The following is a 22,023-nucleotide window of genomic DNA, read 5'->3' on the forward strand; positions in this document are numbered from 1 at the left end:
TGGAAAATTTGATCTCTGACTGCACAATTGGACCAATCTCTCTGCAATTTTAATTGGTCAATGGTTGAAACTAGTGTTTCAACAGGCAGCAACAAGTTTTTGAAGCTGATCTGCTACTCCTTTTTGTTCTTCTGAACACACTGAACAAACCTCATCCGATGTGATTAATTAGGTATTTCCAGGCTTTTATGTCACTGGACATAATGATTTCCAAATCAAGCCTGGCATTGTCTGAACAAATTCACGTAAACCATCTTTCTTCTTATTCTCTTTGGCTCATTAAGTTATCACCTCACTTCTGTTCTGGTCACCATTGGACTGGGCAAAAATAGCTCTTTACAGCTTGAGTGTTTGTGCACCCAAGTTCTGCTGAAAAGTTACTCTGAGATCTACAGCCAAAACTCTGTTTCTACTCAGAAGCTATCACATATATTCAGTCAAAGCTATTACAGCAAGACATCTCCCATCACATGATTCTCCCATCACAGTTCTTGAGGCTGGACATTACCTAATAAAATTATTCTCTGAGGACCCAGATCTAGGTCAAATTTTACAGTCTCAGAGCAGTTTTTCCTTACCCACATTTTTCTGGAAATCTTTAGGAGAAACGTTGGACCTAGTGGACTTTTCACACTGTCTGGGGCTTCTTTAGCTGGGGGGTTGGGGTCACCTCGGTCCATTTGTGATCGTGTTTCTTTCCTCTCCGGGTCCGTTAGTGATCGTGTTCCAGGTGGGGGGTTGGTTTGTTTGGGGGGTCCCATCGGTCCATTCGCCATGAAGCCCCCTCAAGTGCGGGACCCGGTGTGACCGCACCAGTCGCACCCCCCTAAGGATGGCCCTGCACACTGTCACTATATTATTTTGTTCATTAATAATATCCAGCAGTTTTTTTTTTTTTTTTTTTTTTTTTTTTTTTTATGAACGCATCTGAATAATTATTTTGTTTGATATTATTCTGTGATGGAAATTACATTACATTTTAAAAATGTTTCATATAAAAAATAAATGAAAATGACAGTTAAAAAAAAAAAAAGTGCACTTATATGCATACCTTGTATGTTGTCAACGCCCCTGTGATGAGAGGTCTAGGGGTCTTGCCCAAACACTTTCATTGTTGTACGCCCAAATGTTCCATGAAGGGCATATGTTTGAAATGTTTTGAAATTCCCCAAACTGAAAAAATAGGGCATTGGGATTTAATTGCTCACAGACATCAGTCTATGAGTTAACTGGTGATTTATTGAGCAAGAGAATCAGTGGTGTAGATTTTTTTGCAGAAATGACAGCATAAAGAGTGTCTGTCTCAAATATAAGCTGAAGAAATAAGGGTGTTACTGAATGCTGCAGTGAAGCCAACACACACTCTCTTTGGTTTGCCCCAAGTGCTGAGTTTGCATCAGACGAGGAAATGCATACCACAAGCTAATCTCAGCCGGTGGCATGCAGAGTATAAAAACTATAAGGAAAGTTTAAGAATTTTATTTCGATACCACAATTCTGAGTTCGGGCAAAACACCACTGATGTGGAAAAATCATTAGAGAGGGCAGGTAAGTTGTAGGCATGTGTTACCCCATTGAATGGGACTACTGAGCCAAAATTTTAAACTTATAGTTGCCAGATATAACATGACGAATGGATAAGTTTGATCACTTTACATCAATTGAGTGCATGCACTGAGACGAGAGAGGTACGTATCAACTCGTCTAAGTTGAGGGAAGAACATAGTGTAATATGGAAAAACTGTGGCGTTTTCCTCTCTTTTTTTGCCTTTATTGTGATAGGAAATTGTAGAGGACACAGGACATGATTGTGAAAGGTCTTCTAACTGGGATTCGAACTCGTGAAGTGTGTAACTCAACAACGCTATATGTCGGCACACTGTCCAAAATGCTGTCGGCACTGACCAAGTATAAAACTCTTACTACGCTTTTCTTAATGGTTAGTGATTTGAACAATAAGTCAAGTTTGGAATGTGACTCATCCCACATGTTCATAAAACAAACATAGAAGATGCCTCAAATCACTTTTTGGGGAGAGATCTAAATCATTGGATGGTTAAAGCTTTGTGGTTGATAAAACAAGAAATACATTTTTTTTTTTTTTATTTGTTTTAATAAAAAATAAAATAGAATACAATAAATAATAATAAAAGAGTAATAGTTTCAAAGTGGTTATTTGGTACCCCTAATATAGCGTTATTTTTTTGTCAAAAGTTATGAGCGTGTAAGACATGCTCACAAGCATATAAGCATTATGTTATTTCACACTCGCAAAAATGAACTTTCAGCTGGCATAATAAAAGTACTCGTGCACAAATTCAAAAACCCTCGAGTCTACATGACTTTTGACAATTTGGGGGCGGAAACCAAGGAGGGCACTGACCCTCTTATGATTGGTCACTTTCACACAGGGACATCCTTGTACCTTGATTGACAGTTCTCATTACAGGAAGCACGGAGTTGGATTAAGTTACCACCGAAGAAGCATGGGAATGAATTAGAATGAGTTTTCTAATATACATAAAATGTCTCTGCACGTATAAATTGCTGTGCAGATCATAGTTAAATCAATTACCATAGATGAATATATTAGCGAACGATGAAGTTTTGTTAAGTAAGTTAACATTAACGTTACACATTTTCACATATACTTTTACATGTGAAAACAATTATGTTATGATTCAGTTAGCCTAACGTTAGTTGTCTAAGATGCAGTTTTTAAAGATTAAAAGTTTAAAAATGAGTGTCGGGCGATTAGCATCACAAGTGTTGGCTAAGGCGTTAGCTACAGAACGAATAGGCTAGCTAGTTACGTTACTTGTTGCTCAAAAATATGTAACGTTAATGTTAACTTACTTAACAAAACGTAGGATTCATCGTTCGCAAATATATACATCGATGGTAATTGATTTAACTATGATCTGCGCAGCATTTTATACGTGCAGAGACATTTTATGTATATTAGAAAACTCATTCTAATTCATTCCCACTCTTCTTCGGTGGTAACTTAACCCAACTCCGTCCTTCCTGTAATGAGAGCTATCAATCAAGGTACAAGGATGTCCCTGTGTGAAAGTGACCGATCATAAGAGGGTCAGTGCCCTCCTTGGTCTCCGCCCCTAAATTGTCAAAAGTCATGTAGACTCGAGGGAGCAGAAATCAGCTGAGCGAGCAGAAATCCACTGCGCGAGCAAAACAGCACTCCGCGAGCAGGATTCCACTGTACAAGCAGAGTTAACCTATGAGAATATGCCAGGCACTCGCTCGCAGCTACCTGTACACCTCTCGGTTGTTGAATTTGTGCGCGAGTACTTTTATCATGTCAGCTAAAGGTTAATTTTTGCGCGTGTGAAATAACATAATGTGCTCGTGAGCATGTCTTACACGCTCATAACTTTTGACTAAAAAATAACGCCATGCACCTAGGCCTTAGCGTCCTGGTAGGCTCATATTTGCAACATATAAGATATATGCTTAAAATATTCACTTACAATCAGGTCTAACCTAGTGCTCTGGAAATATGAAAACTCATGTGGCTACACTTATACTACAGTTGGTTAGAAATTGTCTCTCTGTTTAAGTCAATAGGATGTGACCTACTAATAGCACACAGACGACATTACATCACAAATGTCTCTTACATCACAACTGTCTCTAAGTCTATTTGCAAGCCTTCCTACTATAGCTGTACTGTAGTTCACATGAGGCTAATATGACATCTGTTTGAATTACGACAGTTTTCCCATTCATAAAAAGAACTGTTCCAGATTGCACCTGGAATATCTTATTTTCCACATGATTCATAACATTCTATCTGCAATACAAAACAATTTCAAAGACTTTTTTTTTGTTTTTGTCTGGTGGCCATGATATACTAATCCTTATATGACAAGCAATACATAGTGTAGCAACATAACTGAATTTAACTAAAGAGCAAAATGGGATTAATTTCTAAATTTAGAAGAAACATTTTTGCCAGCATACTTGATCTCTGTTTATAACAAGACAACAGGACAAATTTGTAAGGATTATAATGTCATATAAGCCTTTTACATAATTTACAAACATGCAAACTGCACTTTGCATGCCAACACTATCATCCAACATTAGTAAAACAAAGTATAACATGCTGGGACACCTGATGAAGAAACTTATGATGCCTGATGAAGAAACAAGGGGCAACCTTTTAACCCTTTTTTTTTTTCTCCAAAACTCACTAAACATCTGATATGCTGCATGTTTAAGACTTTTGCACACCACTATACAGTGTCAAATTGCACTTTAGTATCTTTATTGCAGTTCTGTCTTTATAACACATTGCTTTTAATAAGCGCTTTCAAACACTGATCCAGGTAAATTGCCATAAAATTGCCAGACTTTTCTGGTAAATGTACCACATCTGTATCACATCAACAACTTCCTTCTTTTGATTGCTAAAATTCACACATCAACATCAAGATGTCATTAAACTCTGATGAAACTGTGATTATTAAAGAGCCATGATGCTGTACAATAGTATCCAAAGATGTTCGCCTAGTGCACATTTACATGAGCTGCACCTTATGTACTATGTACTCAAATGTGTAGCGTATTAATTATTTAAGGTTATTTGTATCGTTTATAATCTGAGTCTGATAGCCCCTCCACCTTTACGATGTAATTAAAGCTGCGATAGTTGAGTGCATGAAGTGTCCAATGTTCCACACTTCGGGACGCAACTATAAAAACAATTAAAAAGCATTTGACAATTTTGACAATTAATGAAGACATATTTCACGTGGTTCCTTGCACAATACTATGTTATGACCTCAAAAAATATTTACCAAGGTGCTTGATTTGTAAACTAATAAATTGTAACTTTTGCATTACATAACCAGCTCCAGTATGTGACTTTTCTGACAAGGTAAATTTTCTCAGTTACAGTAAACTTGCTCAGTAGCGAACCTGGTACAGAGCTGAATTCGCAATGCTGAGTGCTCAGGAACATGACTTTAAGACTTAAAAATCTAGCTAAAAGCATGGTTGTGTCAGCAAATGCATTATCTCACATTTACATATTTCACTGCTGGTTATATTACTTTTGTGAGAAGGTATTAACATTTTGGTGCCACTGCTGCAATATGCACGACAACCAACATAATAAAACATGTCCAGATTTAATACATTTACTTTGGTAAAACTGAACAAGCTTTCATCGCCACAAACTGGACATTTCACCTATAAAGTTGTGGAACTTGTAAGAAGAAATTTAATATAATTTCGGCACGTTATCCATTATGCCTGGGTGTTTACCATTAAACATTAATTTTTCAAGCAAGCTATAATTGCAGTTTACAATTAAATAAATGCTGTTTTATAAAAGAAGTCATAGAGCTTTCAGGAGAAGCAAAATTCAGTTTATGGCAGTACTATTTTATTTTCATGGTATTTGCAAACAATGATTGACTCTCGTAAAACTGATGAACTTGAAAGTAATTTCATGATCAAAATCAGATTTTATAGCAAATATACTTGAATCTGAGCTGCAATTTTGATAATATGTTTTATTTCTGACATTTTTGTCTTGGCTAAGCTCTGACTTTGATCAAGTATTTCTGACATTTTTTTTTTTTGGCTGGTAAAATTTCTGAATAGCCAGTAAAAACATGCAACGGATGCAGCTGCTCCACTCTAACAAAGGAAAAAGTAATCATTTGTAGGGTGGGTGTCATTTGATGCAGAGTTATGTGTTATTTTGAAATTATATAAACATCTAACGGATGTGTACAGCTGCTTCATAATCAATAGAGAGTTGTGAGAGGAGTCTCTACAGATATCCCAAAGTCATTCTCATTAAACAAAATCAGCAGCCCTGTATCCAGAAAAAATTACTTCTATATATACTTCATATATTATATATTATGCACCCACACCCAAAGAAAAACAAATAGATAAAATAGAAAGTTAGTGTTTAAAAAAAAAGAAAAAAAGATTAATAGTAGAAAACAATTAAAAGGTATAAAAAGTAGAATTAAAATAGAATAGAAAGTGCTCGAGAGATGGAACAGATGTGTTTGTAGTCATTTCTTGAAGATGGCTAAGGACTTAGCTGCTCGGATTGATTTGGGCAGGTCATTCCACCAGGAAGTAACGAATTTAGGTAAATGGGTGGATTTAGGTAAATGGGTGCAGAGCCATTGCTGGTTTTGTAGGCAAACATTAATGCATTGAATTTAATGCAAGCAGCTAATGGTAGCCAGTGCAAATTGATGAAGAGAGGTGTGAAATGCATTATTTTCGGCTCATTAAAGATTAATCTTGCAGTGGCATTTTGGATTAATTGTAGAGGTTTGATAGAAGTGGCTGGAAGACCTGCCAAGAGAGCATTGCAATAGTCAAGCCTGGACAGAACTAGAGCTTGAACAAGGAGTTGTGTTGCATCTTCTGTAAGAAAGGGTCTGATCTTCCTAATGTTGTATGAAGCAAATCTGCATGATCAGGCAGTTTTAGCAATGTGGTCTGAGAAATTCAGCTTATCAACAATCACAAACTCCAAAGTTATGGTTGATGAGCCTAACTGGATGTGGAAATTTGTGATGGGTTTGTTGAAACCTCAAGCAGTTCTGTCTTAACCAGTTTGAGTTGAAGGTAATTGTCTTCCAACAAGAAATATCTGTTAGACATGCTGAGATGCAAGCAGCTATCGTTGGATCATCAGGATGGAATGATGAATAGATTTGAGTGTAATCAGCATAGCAGTGATAAGAAAAGCCATGTTTCTGAAAGACAGTACGTAGTGATGCGATGTAGACAGAGAAAAGAAGTGATCCAAGAACTGAGCCCTGAGGCACCCCAGTAGCTAGATGTTGCAACTTGGACACCTCATCTCAAGATACCTTGAAGGACCTATCTGAGAAGTACTGTAAGACTCAATCCACTGGCGTGCGGTTCCTGAGATGCAATTTTTCAATAGGGTTGACAGGAGAATCTGGTGGTTCACCATATCAAAAGCAGCAGACAGATCCAGAAAAATAAGTATAGAAGATAGAAGCCGCTCTTGCTAGTCTTAGGACTTCAACAACTGAAAGCAAGGCAGTCTCGGTCGAATGTCCACTTCTGAAGCCAGATTGGTTGATGTCCTGGAGGTTTTTCTGTGTGAGAAAGGAACAGATTTGATAGATCAATATACCTGATGGGTCAAAAGTTCATAATAATAATTAAGACTTTTTTGCTTTGCTTTTGAAATAAGTCTCTTATGCTCATCTAGGCTGCATATTTTATCAAAAATAAATAAATAATGTAAAACCAGTACTATTATTGTAATGTAATTACAAGAGCTGTTTTCTATTTTAATATATTTTCAAATGTAATTTATTTCTGTGATGGCAAAGAACTTTCAGCAGCCATTAATTCAGTCTTCAGTGACACATAATACTTCACAAAACATTCTAATAAGCTTAATTGTGTGATTGGTTCTTTTTCATTTGTAATAATACTTTATAATTTTACTGTTATATTCTGTATTTTTTATAAATAAATGCCTTGGAGAGCATAAGAAACTTCTGACCAGTAGTAGATCAGTGTTCCCGTCGTATTTCAAATCAACAGGTACCTTTCAACTTGTGTAATATCTAGAATTCAGTTTCCCACTTTTACTGTAAGTGCTGAGAAGAAATTATGAAATTTCCAACTCACACATCAGACATCCCATAACAGCATCAAATACATAACAATTATGAACCAGTATTGCAAGGCATCGTATGCACACTTCTGACTTGAGCATAATTAGTGAAAAACGTTTTCAGATTCTAAGGTTATACATGTACATCAGTTTACCCAACTAGGGGCTCACTCGGTTTCTGAACAGAGCAAATCTGTCAAAAACAACAACAACAACAACAAAAACACTGCAATGTGGCTATTAATTAAATTTTGTGAAAGCTGTGACATTTTATTTTCAGTTTGTTAAAATTTCACTTGCATGGAGCAGATGTCAATGTGGCCATTTCCTGACCTTTCCACGTGTCCCTGGAGTCTATAGAATCATTATTTGTACTTTTCACATAAAACATGACTTGTATGTGGGTTGCACAAATGTGTTAGATTTTCAGCCAGCTATGACATAACAAATGAAATGTTCTCTCGTTTAAACGTGCTAAACCCTCTACAGATGTGCAGCCATATTATGAGGGAGGAAAAACAATTCCATTATCAAGATTCCAGAGTCATGATGAGATATGCCAGAGGGAATGGCAATCAGTTATATAAGCCTATAAATATGTTTTTACCAGCCTGTTTAGTAAAATGTAATTCATTTTCACAACCAATTTTCAGTTAAGAAACTTAGGATTTTTTCCCTCTCCCAGAGGTTGTCAAGCGACATTAAAAAAAGACATTTCCCATGAATTTAGCATCTGATATTATTTATTATAGCAAAAAAACAAAATAAAAAAAACAGCGGGGTACAGATGATTTGTTAGTTCCACACTCGTATTGTAGTTGGTATTTGTTTTGGCAATTGTGCAATTAGGCTTTACCCATCTGTGTTGCATTATGGTAATTGCTCTTTTTTACAACCCAAATAGTCAAGCATTCACTATTGCAGCAAACCTCCCAGAAAAAAGAAAAGAAAAAAAAAAGGCCATAAAAGTTTTGGTGTTGTGGGTCAAGGTGCTGTTTATCACTTGGGATTTCAAACAGTGGATACACAGAGCTGTACACATACCCTTAGGGAAGAACTAACAGCATCCTACCTAACATGGACAAGGGGGCAGTGCAGATGTGCTTGCTTGCAGATGTTGTGAAAGAAGGGTTATACAAGGTAAAAAAAAAAAAAAAAAAAAAGTAGTGTTACATGTGCAAAGTTATAAAAGGTTTTGACTCGGATCCAAGTTTTATAAGCACTTTCTGCCTAAGGATGTATCATTTTCTAGACAAGTTGACCCCTGTTTCTCAAAAACTCACATTCATCTGTTTTTATAAGCAAGATTATGTCTGCTGGTGAATAATTCTAATGAAAAACTTTCTCCAGAATAGCTGCTTTTTCCTGTTTGAGCAATCATGGAATTCTGTGGTCAGATATTTTTGTATAATGACACTAAAAACTTGCACTTGTCTCCTTGCAAGACATTCCTGCAGTAGCTGTGCTAGTTTCATGTTTTCCAGTAGCACACCGATTTCTCATTTTGATTAAATAATAAAGCAATTTCCATTCAAATCAATATTTCATGTAAATTTTGGGTAAAATATCCTGTTAAATTATGGTAAAAAATAAAAATAAAATACCTCTGACCCAATCCCTAATCCAGTTCTGGAATAAATAATGATATACAATTAGAATTAGCTGCACTCTATAATTTGGTTTAAATTTTATACAGTTTATTTCCTGTACCATATTGGTTTACTTTTTCTCTTTGTTTGCCATGTGTTCTCCAGGCCAGGAGGATAATCCAGATAGCCTCCGGCACAGATATAACTTCATTGCTGATGTGGTGGAGAAGATCGCTCCAGCTGTGGTTCATATTGAGCTGTTCCGCAAGTATGTATCCTGAATCACACACTCCATTAATCAGTAATCTCATGTCTCAGAGAGGACATCTTTATCAGTGGAAACTTTCCATTGCACAAAAAGTTCTTTCAAGGTTTTTTTAGATTATTAAAATGTTCTCTACACAAGGAAATGAACTGGTTCTTTAAAAGGTTCTTTGAGGAGCCGAAGATGGATCTTCTATGACAGCTCTGCAAAAACACCATTTTAGAACATTTATTTTTTTAGGTGAACTTGATCAATTAAAATTTTGTCATCATTCTCTTTCGCAGCTGTCTTTAAGAGTCAGCAAAAACAGATATTCCGTCTGGTTTTGTCTTTTATTAGTCCTCTAGCATCAATATAAGTAAAAAGACTTCTTTCATGTATGCAAGATTGCGGGCCCTATTTTAACGATCTGAACGCAAAGTGCAAAGCACACGGTGCAGGTGCACTCAGGGCGTGTCCAAATCCACTTTTGCTATATTAATGACGGAAAAACGGTTAACGCACCCCGGTGCATGGTCTAAATGGGTTGTCCCTATTCTCTTAATGAGTAATTGGTGTTTTTTGGGCGTATAAGAGCCAGTTGCGCTCATGCCATGACAGATTTGCTATTTACACAACAGAATTTGGCAAGCGCAAATACAGAACGCGTCTCCGAGATGAAACGGAGCTGTTCGTGTGCGAGCAAATAGCCTAATTCTGATACAGTACATGCAATGTAAATATACATATATAAAAAATGTTTTACAAAAAATTATTATGTATCGCAATTCTTTAATTTGTTAATATTTGGCATGTCTGTGTGCTGCCCTGTGTTTATTAAGCAGCATTTACGCGCATTGTGGACCCGCCTATACTAACATGCTCTTTAAACAACAAAGAAAAAACATTGCGCCAGACTTTAAACCAGGTTTGAGTTGGTCTATGGCGGAGTCTATTTTCAGCTTCTTAAAATAGCATTGTGCTAGCAATGTGCCTGAACACACCTCTTTTTTAGACCAGCACACCCATGGGCGCACAAATGGGCACAAATGCATTTGCTAAATTAACGACGTGGCCCTGGATGGGAAAATGCGAACAGCGCTGGACTGAAACTAGCAAACACACTTGCGCTGCGCCTTGCGTCACATTGCGCCGGGTGTATTATAGGGCCCTGCATCTAAATTGGCCCTAAAACATCATTCTTATCAGCTAATAATTTATCTCTGATTTTTGGAGAGGTTGATTAATTGACAAGGATGTTGTTCCAGGAACATGCTAATTATGGATAAATCATGTTGTTTGTGTTTAAGGGTCAATCGCTTCGTAAAAATGATTTGTATGGCATCCTCATTATATTATAACATTGTTATAAAGTAGGGTTTGATGTTTTTTTCCCCCACTTGAATATAGATTAAATATCTATCACAATATCTTCATTGTTGCATAAGACACAGTTTGTGGAATGTAGAAAACAGCCAACCTCGATTTTAGGCTGAAACTGAGCACTGCAGTAAAAACAATCTGGAGAACAACCGTCATGTTTTCCACAAATCACTTGTCAGAGGAAGTTCCTCCTTGGTCTCAAATCTAGCTGGAAAATATAGTCAAATCAAGAATGTTGAGCAACCATCATTCTTTGCCATTCCTCTGTGGAAAGTTGTCTTACGGTATTATGAGGAGGTTGCTCCTCAAGAGTAATCTTCAAGAAGTTCTTCATTCCTCTTTCTTAGAATGATGTTCTCCAAGCGGGAAGTGGCGGTGGCCAGCGGCTCTGGTTTCGTGGTATCTGAAGATGGCCTGATTGTAACCAATGCTCACGTGGTAGCCAACAAACACAGGGTGAAGGTGGAGCTTAAGTCTGGTGCCACCTATGAAGCCAAAATCAAAGACGTAGATGAAAAAGCAGACATCGCTCTCATCAAGATAGACGTTCCGGTAAGTACCTGTTCACATAGTATGTCACACTCAGGTCTTTTGGATACCACATATAAACTAAGACTCAGTTTGTTCCAAAATCTAGTGAGAACCCTGCATAGCTAAGAATTTAGGGCATCATACTGTACCTTCTTTTATCAAAATTTTAGGAGAGCTTTAGATGCATCCTTTAAGAGAAGGGGTGAAAGGGCCTTTGCTTTAGCTGGAACAACCTACCACTTAATATCAGATCTGCTCCTACATAAGCCATTTTTAAAAGTCACTTAAACATCCACTTCTTCTCTACACTCCTTTGCGAGTATAGAAGTTTGAGTTTTATTGCTTTTATGGTTTTGTGTTTTTGTTTTATGATGTGATTTTTTTCCCTTACCAAAATGTTTTATTAATGTCTGTATAGCACTTTGGTGCAACTCCTTGTTTTTTGAATAGTGCTTTAGAAATAAATGAAATGAAATGATCCTTCGTGGAGTAACCACACTCTTAATAGCAACAAGCTCAGTGGAAAAATAGATAATTAATGAATCAAGAAAAATGTAAATAATATTTAATACCAAAAATGTAGCTAAAAATAGTTCAATCTATTACAAACAATTGACAGTTTTACCCATTTTTTTATGTGCTATGAATTTAATGCTTATAAGAGTCTCACATATTTAGCTTAGCAGCAAGCTAATACCAAACTCCATTGAAATTCATTACTGTGCACTTTGTGAGGAGACTGTTTACATATTTATGATGTATTTACTTATTTATTTTTATTATTATTATTATTTGGGTGAATTCTGAATAGCTGATGTACCTTAAATTTTTAACTATACTTTCGTCAAAAAGATTAAATAAGAATGTCCATCAGGTGTTTCACGCTTTTAAAATGTTTTTTGTTTAATTCATGAAAGTACTGTTAATCAAATCGTTATATATTCATCCATAACTGTACAATACTGTCATATTTTGATAGTAGTGACTTAGGTAGTTGTGTTGTAAATAAAAAATAAAAAAAAATCATTTATTTTCAAATTTACAGTTAATACTGATGCTGCATCTATTGCGTCTGCCATGTTTTTTCACTGATATGCCCTTAATTTGGAAACTCTGGGCTCAAACAAAGTTTGGGGTTTCCCACTTGCAATCACAACTTTGTGTTTCCGTTCATGTGCATTCAACTCAATGCACATATTTTTGTGACATACTTAGATAAGCACTCAAGTGATTTTCCTTTTTCAGGAGCTTTCATTTTCAAGAGATTGATAACATGACTAGTCTTGTTGAATTAGAATCTGAGATTGTTTCCATGACGTAAGATCTTCAGCAATGAATTGCAAACAAAATTCATGCCTTACCCAAGAAGTTGCCCCATCATCAGAGTAATCTCATGCCATTTTCCCAACAGAGTAAGCATAGAAGCAGGCAGAAATATGTTTTTTTTTTTTTTTTTTTTGGCTCTGAGGATAATGACCCTGCTTTAAATAAGGCACTTCTGTATCGGGAAGGGAGACAGATCCAGATAAGTCATGTTGAATTGCTCTACTAAACAAGCCTGCCTCCACACCCAGACAGGGTAAAAAAAATAAAAAAATAATAATAATTAAATTAAATAAAAACACATGAAGAGACCATTTTTGACAAGGGTTTGATTAGAGTTGCTCATATAACTCTGCCAGCACATTAAACAAATTACGCTCAGTGGAAAATTTTATTTTGCACAAAAAAGTTACACATACTGTTAAAGTATGGATGTTTCCAGTGATTTCATAATTTGTTTTAATTACACATATAATGAGTTCCAGGTTTTATAATTATAAAGTAATAAATCATAATAAATCATAATGCTTATTTATAGTTATGCCTTAAAAAATTTAGCATTTCATGTGAAGACACCAAATATTGTGTTGTATATCATGTTGTAATGCATTATAATGCAATATAATGATAATGCTTTATAATGGATTATAGGTTTAACCTTGCATAGGTAAGTATGATAAAGTACAATAAATGTGTTAAAAAAAAAAAATATATATATATATATATATATATTTAAATATTTATGAAAATCATTAAAATTTAATTATAAATCCTGAACAGTATCTTTTTTTTTCTTTTAAATAAGGTGCAAAAGTTTAAATTCTATGCAACAGAGTGACTATATTTACAATATACCACAGTCTCAAGTGCCTTAAAGCTTTTATAAAGTGGTTTTTACATAAAAATATTACAGATGCAAATTTTTCATCCTTCAAATAGAACATATACAGTAACAGTTTCCTTTCTGCATGAAAGGAGTGCTGCATGGAGACTTACACAGTAGATGGTTTCATGTTGTACAGTTGATGTAAATATGTCAAGTATTTTAGAACAGCTCGAATGCTGTACTGACCAATCAGCATCCTGGACCAATTTCATAATCTACAGTATATACAAGCTTTATCTAAAATATTCTCAAGTATGTTAAAATCGTCATGGGTACATAATATCTTCAGATAATAGTATAGTGGTTAAAAAATAGCATATGTATGTCAGGGCGCGGTTGGACGTGCCAGAAGAAACAGGGTCTGAGTCCAAATGCAGGGAAGAAATTACTTTAAAATAAATGAAACAAAAAGGCCAACATGGTAAAAAAAAACACCGGTAACAGGAGTGGATGCAGCAGACATGAAGACACGAAACCAGCAACCACAGCATACACAAACAACGAATAATACAGCCATGACAATGAGCGAGAGCTGTGTGTGATTGAGAGACAGGTGTGCAGAGTGAAGGTAATGAGTCCGGGAGGGGTGGGGGGTGGAGTGCCAGACCCGTGTAGTGGAAGAGTGCCTGGAGAACGAGGTTATAAAGGTTCGCCCCAGGGGCACCGAGAGCGGATGCCGCTGCCTCGGGGGAACTGTGAGCACCTCCTCCGCTCTGGAAAACTGAGAACGGATGCCACCGCCCGAGAGGGTAGTGAGTGGATGCCGCCGCCTCTGGAGCTTTCAGAGTGGCCACCGGCACCTCGTGGGTATGGTGAGCGGCCCCCGGTGCCTCGTGGGAATGGTGAGCGGCCACCGGTGCCTCGTGGGAATGGTGAGCGGACACCGCCGCCTCGTGGGAATCCTGAGGGGACACCGCATCCTCGTGGGAATTCAGAGCGGACACTGCCACCTTGTGGGAATCCTGAGCGGAGACCGCCGCCTCGTGGGAATTCTGAGCGGACACCGGCGTCCTCGTGGGAATCCTGAGCGAACACAGCATCATCGTGGGAATTCAGAGTGGACACCGCCGCCTCGTGGGAATCCTGAGCGGACACCGCCGCCTCGGGGGCATCGTGAGCAGACACCGCTGCCTCATGGGAATCCTGACCGGACGCTGCCGCCTCGTGGGAATTCTGACCGGACACCGCCGCCTCGTGGGAATCCTGAGCGGACACCGCCGCCTCGGGGGCATTGTGAGCAGACACCGCTGCCTCATGGGAATCCTGACCGGACGCTGCCGCCTCGTGGGAATTCTGACCGGACACCGCCGCCTTGTGGGAATCCTGAGCGGACACCGCCACCTTGTGGGAATCCTGAGCGGAGACCGCCGCCTCGTGGGAATTCTGAGCGGACACCGGCATCCTCTTGGGAATCCTGAGTGGACACAGCATCATCGTGGGAATTCAGAGCAGACACCGCCACCTCGAGGGGTATCCTGATAAGACACCGCTGCCTCGGGGGAATCCTGAGTGGACACCGCATCCTCGTGGGAATTCAGAGCAGACACCGCCACCTCGTGGGAATCCTGAGCGGAGACCGCCGCCTCGTGGGAATCCTGAGCGGACATCGGCGTCCTCGTGGGAATCCCGAGCGGACACCGCTGGCTCGTGGGAATCCTGAGCGGACACCACCGCCTCGGGGGCATCGTGAGCAGACACCGCCACCTCGGGGAGCATCGTGAGTGGACACCTCCCCCTCGGGGGCATTGTGAGTGGACACCGCCGCCTCGTGGGAATCCTAACCGGACACCGCCGCCTCGTGGGAATCCTGAGCAGACACCGTCACCTTGTCGGAATCCTGAGCGGACACAGCCGCCTCGTGGGCATCGTGAGCAGACACAGCCGCCTCGTGGGCATCGTGAGCAGACACCGCCGCCTCGAGGGGTATCTTGATCAGACACCGCTGCCTCGGGGGAATCCTGAGTGGACACCGCTGCCTCAGAGGGAACATCAGCAGGCTCCACCACTTTGTGAGTCCTGCGAGCCGACAATGCTGCTCGCACCGACATCAGCGGTGAATCCCGCATGCAGCGCATCAGCCCGTGACACTCCAGGAACAGGTGTGAGGCACTGGGTGCATCCGACAAGGCCTCTGCTGACTCCTGGACTGTCACCTCGGGAGAACCTTGAGCAGGCTATGCAGCTTACTCCACCCTGATGGCTGAGCTGCTCAACTGCTGAACCAGGTTGATGTAATCCTCCAACGTCTCGTCGGGATGCCAGAATGGCATAAGGGATTTGAAGGGTCCTCTCTGTCGCCGACAGCCGAGCTGCCCCCACAAAGTCCCAAGCATAATCCTCGATGCTTCGCTCTCCCTGGCGGACGTCGAGGAATCTCCCTGCTGGAACCCATATTTGGTGACTGTATTCTGTTAGGGCGCAGTGGGACGCACAGGAAGAAACAGGGTCTGGGTCCAAATGCAGGGAAGAAATTACTTTAATATAAATGAAACAAAAAGGCCAACATGGCAAAAACAAAATAGAAACAAAACACCGTTAACAAGAGTGGATGCAGCAGACATGAAGACACGAAACCAGCAACCACAGCATACATAAACAACTAATAATACAGCCAGACAGAGTGGTGTGTGAGAAGAGAATATATAGTCCATGACAATGAGCAACAGCTGTGTGTGATTGATAGACAGGTGTGTGGAGTGAAGGTAATGAGTCCGGGAGCAAGGGAGAAAAACAGGTGGAGCAACTAAACAGTAATGAGGTGACAAGGTAGGCTGGGTCAGAAAAGGACAGGAGAGAGCACATGGCACCAAACAAACACAACACTCACAGAAGACAGTGACAGAAATACAGAAGACTGTGACAATGTAGTTATATAATTCAGATTTATTTACCTAATATATAGGCAGCACTGACCCAGAAAGCGTATGATCTTAAGTGGTGCAGGACTTACTTAACAATAGGAATGGCAATACTGTTTGTTGGGGTTTGGTACCAGTTACAGGCTTTTGTGTTGGCAGACAGCAGTGCCACGTCTCTGTAATTCTTCTCCGGACTCCTATGCATAGCTCCCCCTTCCAATCTGGCTCAGGTTCGGCTTAGTCACTGCCGTTCTGTGAATAATTTATATTGGGTAACTGTCTCATATTCTTTTCAGCTTGAGTTTCATGCCAGACTTCGTTTGATTGGTTCATGTCTCTGTCACCACTGAGATTTCGATGTCAGAATACCTCTTTCTATTTAAAATGATATGAAATGACAGACATGGGAAATGTTCATGCTGTTTCTAAATATTCTGCAGGGTTGTTACAGCAACCCTCTTGTTTGCCTGGTTATTTTTGGACGGAAGTCATTTTCAAACTCATTACGGATTATTTACGATGTCAAAAGGCTCTCAATGTATCCCCTCTCTAGAAAACCAAAGGGGCTGGGTTCACCCGCTGGGCCAGTACGGCAACACCAGTGGCACTGCCCTAAGGGAGGCCCTGTCTGCACTTATATAGATATTTTCTTACTATTGGGAGATGAGAGGATCTGTATTAATTCCCACTGGAAAAAGCATAACAACTAATTTGGATAACAAGACACCTCAGCCAATCATACAGTGGCCTCTAGTCTCCTTCCTTACATACCGCCAATACATATCTATGGCCACAGCATTAGTATTAGCCATTATGCTTTTTTTGCCTAAATGTTGCAGGCTTGCCTTCCAGTGGCTTAGGCTTACACCTGTTTTTTCTCAGGTTTGCTCACTGTGCTTTTCGATCTAATCTGATTCTTGTTTTATTTTTTCGCACTAAATTAGCCAATTCCTTAAACCAGAGAGAACATTGCAGCCTAAATCAACATCATTTCACATCCCCAAAACAGCTTGAGGAACTTGTTGACCTTGTTTTAGACAGCTTGTTGGATGTAGTGCACTTAGGCCTGTGTCTTGCATCTGCATTTAAGCACCCAACAAAATGTTCATTTTAGCGCTAATGTTACAGTAGTCATTCAGGCTGCATGCATAAGCATTGAGTCACTGTGTAGCAATGCCACAGAACAGATCTAGAAGTATAGTTTATGTGCACTTATTTTTGCTGTGCATAGCACATTGAATTCAGCAGAAAATAGAGAAAAAATGCACTGTAGACCTAATTATTTTCTCAGTCTTTGTTATATAGTCTTTTTTTATGAAGCCACATAAAAATAGAGGGAATTACCCTGTAATGTTTGATGCAGATTCCACATGCAGTGACTGGCACACAAGCAATTTCTATTTAGCAGATCTGAGTAATTTGCTTCATTTTAGCAGTTTATAGCTTCAGTTTGAAGTTTGGGTTTATTTGGATACTGTATGCAAAAAATAAAAAAATAAAAAATAATAAAATAGTAAAAAAAAGAAGTTGTAAAGGCAAAATATCTTTGTATGTATGTATATATATATATATATATATATATATATATATATATATATATATATATATATATATATATATATATATATATATCATCGAACATCGAACAGAGACTTATTTACACTTTATCTATTTTTGTCTGTAGATTTCAATTCAAATATTATAATATTCAATAAAAATATCAAAATCTACTACACTTAGCCAGAAATCTGCACATACACCAAACATACATACACCAAACTGATTTATTATAGATGTTCATATAATATTTACCTCATTTATATCATATTTCACTCTTTAAAGTATGGTTCAAATTTACATTTAATGAGAGTATATTTGATTTATGAATTGATAAAAAAGAACCTTCATCTCTTAAAATGTCAACAAATTACGAAAAGAATGTGAAGAAGACCCTGACTTTTTTCAAATGTCAAATTTTTGTTCAGGAAATGTATGCAAATGAATGCATATTTAATTAGATAATGCAGATTTACCATAATTTATACATTAAAATATATTATTATTATTATTAGTCCACCATTACAAAACGTATACCAAATGTATAAGCTGAGTGAAACACTTTTATCATTGTACATTAATTATCAGCCATAGCATGAAAGTAATTATCAGTATCAGCCACACATTTTAAAATAACTGCTTTTCTAGTTGTATACTGTGGCACATAGACTAATTGGTGGGACAAATGGACAAAGAGACTTTTTTTGCAAACGGGGCCTGAGATGAAAGTTTTGTGTCGGCCCAAGAATCGTGGCGATGCTGCTGCTGTAACTTTGCAGATGCAATATGTGTGAAACGGGCCAAACCTTGCATGAGAAAAGCATACCCTGCAGAGATACAGAGGAAAACAGATGCCAGTAGAGCATGTTAGAGCATGTTACTCTTTGAGTTCCAGATTGTATTACATAAATGTTATAGACGGGTCTCGACAGGCCACATCAGGTAAGAGGGATGAGAGGAAATATCTGGTAAGGATGACTAACACTGAGTCTTCTGCATTTAGATCTGGGTCATGATACTTATGAAACATCAGTGAACATGTGTGAATGTTTAAAAATGTGTATATCTGCTGTTTATACGCAAGCTTTGGCAAGAGGGACTGTGTGTCAGGATGTATTTCCACTCAAGGTCTGACTATACACGGCTGTCTTTATTCAACAGCTGTCCATTTGTCTGCCAAACACGTTGCTCGTAGATGAAATAGACAGATCTGTTAGATGGTTGTTATTGAATTAATGTACATTCAGGAAGTTCTGGTTTACAGATTCTGTAATATTCTGTAATATAAGAATCACAAATGTGTGCAAAACATGCAACACTGTCATCTGAACAGTTTATTGAACTTTTAAACAGAAATACTTTAAAAAGTTTGTACATGTGTTTTTTTTTTTCAGCTTTAACGGAACATAATAAGGAGCTCATATTTAAGGAGGAAAAACAATTGCTAAATTATGCAATTTACAGTAGTGCAGTTGCTGATATGTATATAGGCAAAACAGCTTTTAATCTAAATCAAGAAGATCTTTATAAAAGTATAACTAAAAATGCATTTGCATTTCAGTTTTCACTCTATATCTCCCAGTGATATATCTCAGTGAGATGATTTTACAATGTTTGGTATTGTGATAAAATAAAATTAAAAAGTAGGAGAAATTGGAACACTGGCAGCTCTAGAAAAATAAGTCCCTTCTTCCAAATAAAGAGGCAATCAACAAAGATCTGGTCTTTATTTGACCCTTGCATTCATATGTGATACACATGCATTGGCTGGATCAACCTGAAATATATGTCATCTGGGGGTTTACCATTTATGTCAGTTTTGATTGCTGATTTGAGATATGTAATTGAAATGTTATGTTTGGAAGATGGGATTTGAGATTTCCATATTTTCCCTACGCAGTTGAAGAGGAGCTGAACTTGCATGACTGAAAATAGCTGCTCAAGCGGAGTGTAACTAGAATTCAAAGATGGATTATGGATACCACAAAATCTCAGACTGCCACAGAAAATAGTATATGCAGAAGGCTAGGTTCAATCTTGTCTCTTTTATCTGGGCCCTTTCTTTGTTCAGAATTTTTTGGTTTGTGGGATATGCTCATTGATGTGGGTTATGTTGCCCATTACTAGCTCCATGTTATTAGAAGACTACACAAACAGATGAACAAGCCTGACAAAACGGTGTGCTTTTTAATTTACTACAGTCTGAGGAAAAGTCCCTGTCATTAAACAGTCTCAAAATGCCAGCTGAGATGTACAACTGTCTGCAGTTGTATTTAAGACTGATGGGGTGTTTGATGGAAGTCTGAGCATGCAAATATCTTTATTTTTCTGAATTTTAGAGTGACCAAACATCCTCTTTTTCCCAGACCTGTCCTGGCTGGGATTTCTACATTTTCTAAAATGTCCGAGTTTGGCTTTGTTTGTTTGTTTTTTTTTTTGTTTTATTTCATACTTGCTGAAGGCAATGACCTAAAAGTAGATTGGCCATCGATACGATTCTGTGCAGGGAATCTGCAGAGATCAGTCAAAGCATTGCAAAAAGGACTGCAGAGAGTATCAATTAGAAAACAAAGCCAAAGTGGTACATTTTAGCCAATATCACAAAAAAAGAAGAAAAACAACATATTAGCCTATGAGCAACTTTCTTAGACTTTACACATTTGTGTTTAATCATTTTCTATTTTAACTTTGAGTTTGAAGATTTTAAGAAAAACATCTCCATAAAATAACATAACATCTCTGCAGTCAAAATTGAAATGTCTTAATATCAGTTAATTAGGTACAAAATACTACATCAAACAAAGATGTACCATTTGAAATGAATAGAATAAGCCACTTTTTCAAGCAAATATTCTTAAAAAGGTAAGTAAATAGCTTTGAAGGACATCTTCATGCAGCCAATGAAAACCATGTCCATGTTCAGTGTAGTTGGCTGGAATTGGAATCTGAAATGTCCCTTTAAAGTAATTTGGGAAGCCCCGCTGGCATCATTTCTCTCTCAATGAAAAGCAATTCATGTCAGTGCACTGTAAAGATAATATGAAGATGATATTTGTTCATTTGCAATGCCAGCAGGCTACCCTGGTACTGTTGTTACTTGCCTTATGTTCTTCATATCTCTAAATAGGCCTCATTAGGGGGAGTTTGCCTTTAAGGACACATGTCTCCTAAAATCTGGGTCAGTTTTTGAAGCTGGTATTGGTTAAGGCCCATGTAGTGTAGAGGTCTTGCTCAGACACATCTTCCTGACTCATCAGAGCAAAGAAAGAGTGGCTTTCAATGTTTGGCTGTTGGCATTCAATTGCTTATACAAATGAAGGTAAACATTTTTTGGGTAAACAGCGGCTGTATTTGTCATTGAATTCTTTTTACGTGTGTACTTTTCCAGTGGTTAATGCGTACCACAAAGTTAGTCCGCAAACATTCGTTCTGGCAGTGTTGCATTCAAAGTTGATCGATGCCAGTTCAAAGACATACAAGGAGTCTTGGCATCCTCCGGGGTGTTCAGGAGACGAAGTCTGGCAGACATGCAGTCGTCATTCATCCTGAGTTGTTTCAGCACATATTTGAAAGGGTTTGGTCTTGTCTTCCAAGAAAGCAGTCTTGCTGAGGTTTTCCGTGATGGGGCAAGACACCAAAATTGGGTCAGACTCCTTATTGCAAAGTCCTTCATTCAGAAATTGTGTGAAAAAGTGATAAATGGATGATTTAGAGCGATGTTTTTGAAATGTCACAATTAATTTATGAATATGTCCCTCTGTGAGAAATGTTTTATTTGGAATCTTCAGGGCACTGTGTTCTTGCTTTCACATCTAGTGTGTTATAGTGATGCCTGCCTTGCCATTAATGTTGTGGAAGTGATGCTAAAAGCTAAGATTTGGCAAAAAGCAAAGCCTGTCTGTCAAATTACATGAAGCCCAAGTCAGAAATTTCTAGACAGTTTGACCCACTCCAGGGTGACTGTGACTTTGAAAACACCAGCCCGATGGGAT

At 38.3% G+C, this 22,023-nt stretch overlaps 1 protein-coding gene across 1 annotated transcript in view; it reads left to right on the forward strand.

Annotated features, from left to right (window-relative positions):
- The window catches only part of htra1b (HtrA serine peptidase 1b), a 38,031-nt gene that overhangs the window by 2,017 nt on the left and 13,991 nt on the right, over nucleotides 1-22,023 (forward strand). The window contains exons 2-3 of the mRNA XM_026277048.1: nucleotides 9,415-9,517; nucleotides 11,224-11,428. Of these exons, the coding sequence (XP_026132833.1) occupies nucleotides 9,415-9,517; nucleotides 11,224-11,428 (308 nt within the window). The remainder of the gene's footprint in view (nucleotides 1-9,414; nucleotides 9,518-11,223; nucleotides 11,429-22,023) is intronic.

The sequence above is a fragment of the Carassius auratus genome, chromosome 12 (assembly GCF_003368295.1).
Source record: "Carassius auratus strain Wakin chromosome 12, ASM336829v1, whole genome shotgun sequence".
Classification (NCBI taxonomy): domain Eukaryota; kingdom Metazoa; phylum Chordata; class Actinopteri; order Cypriniformes; family Cyprinidae; genus Carassius; species Carassius auratus.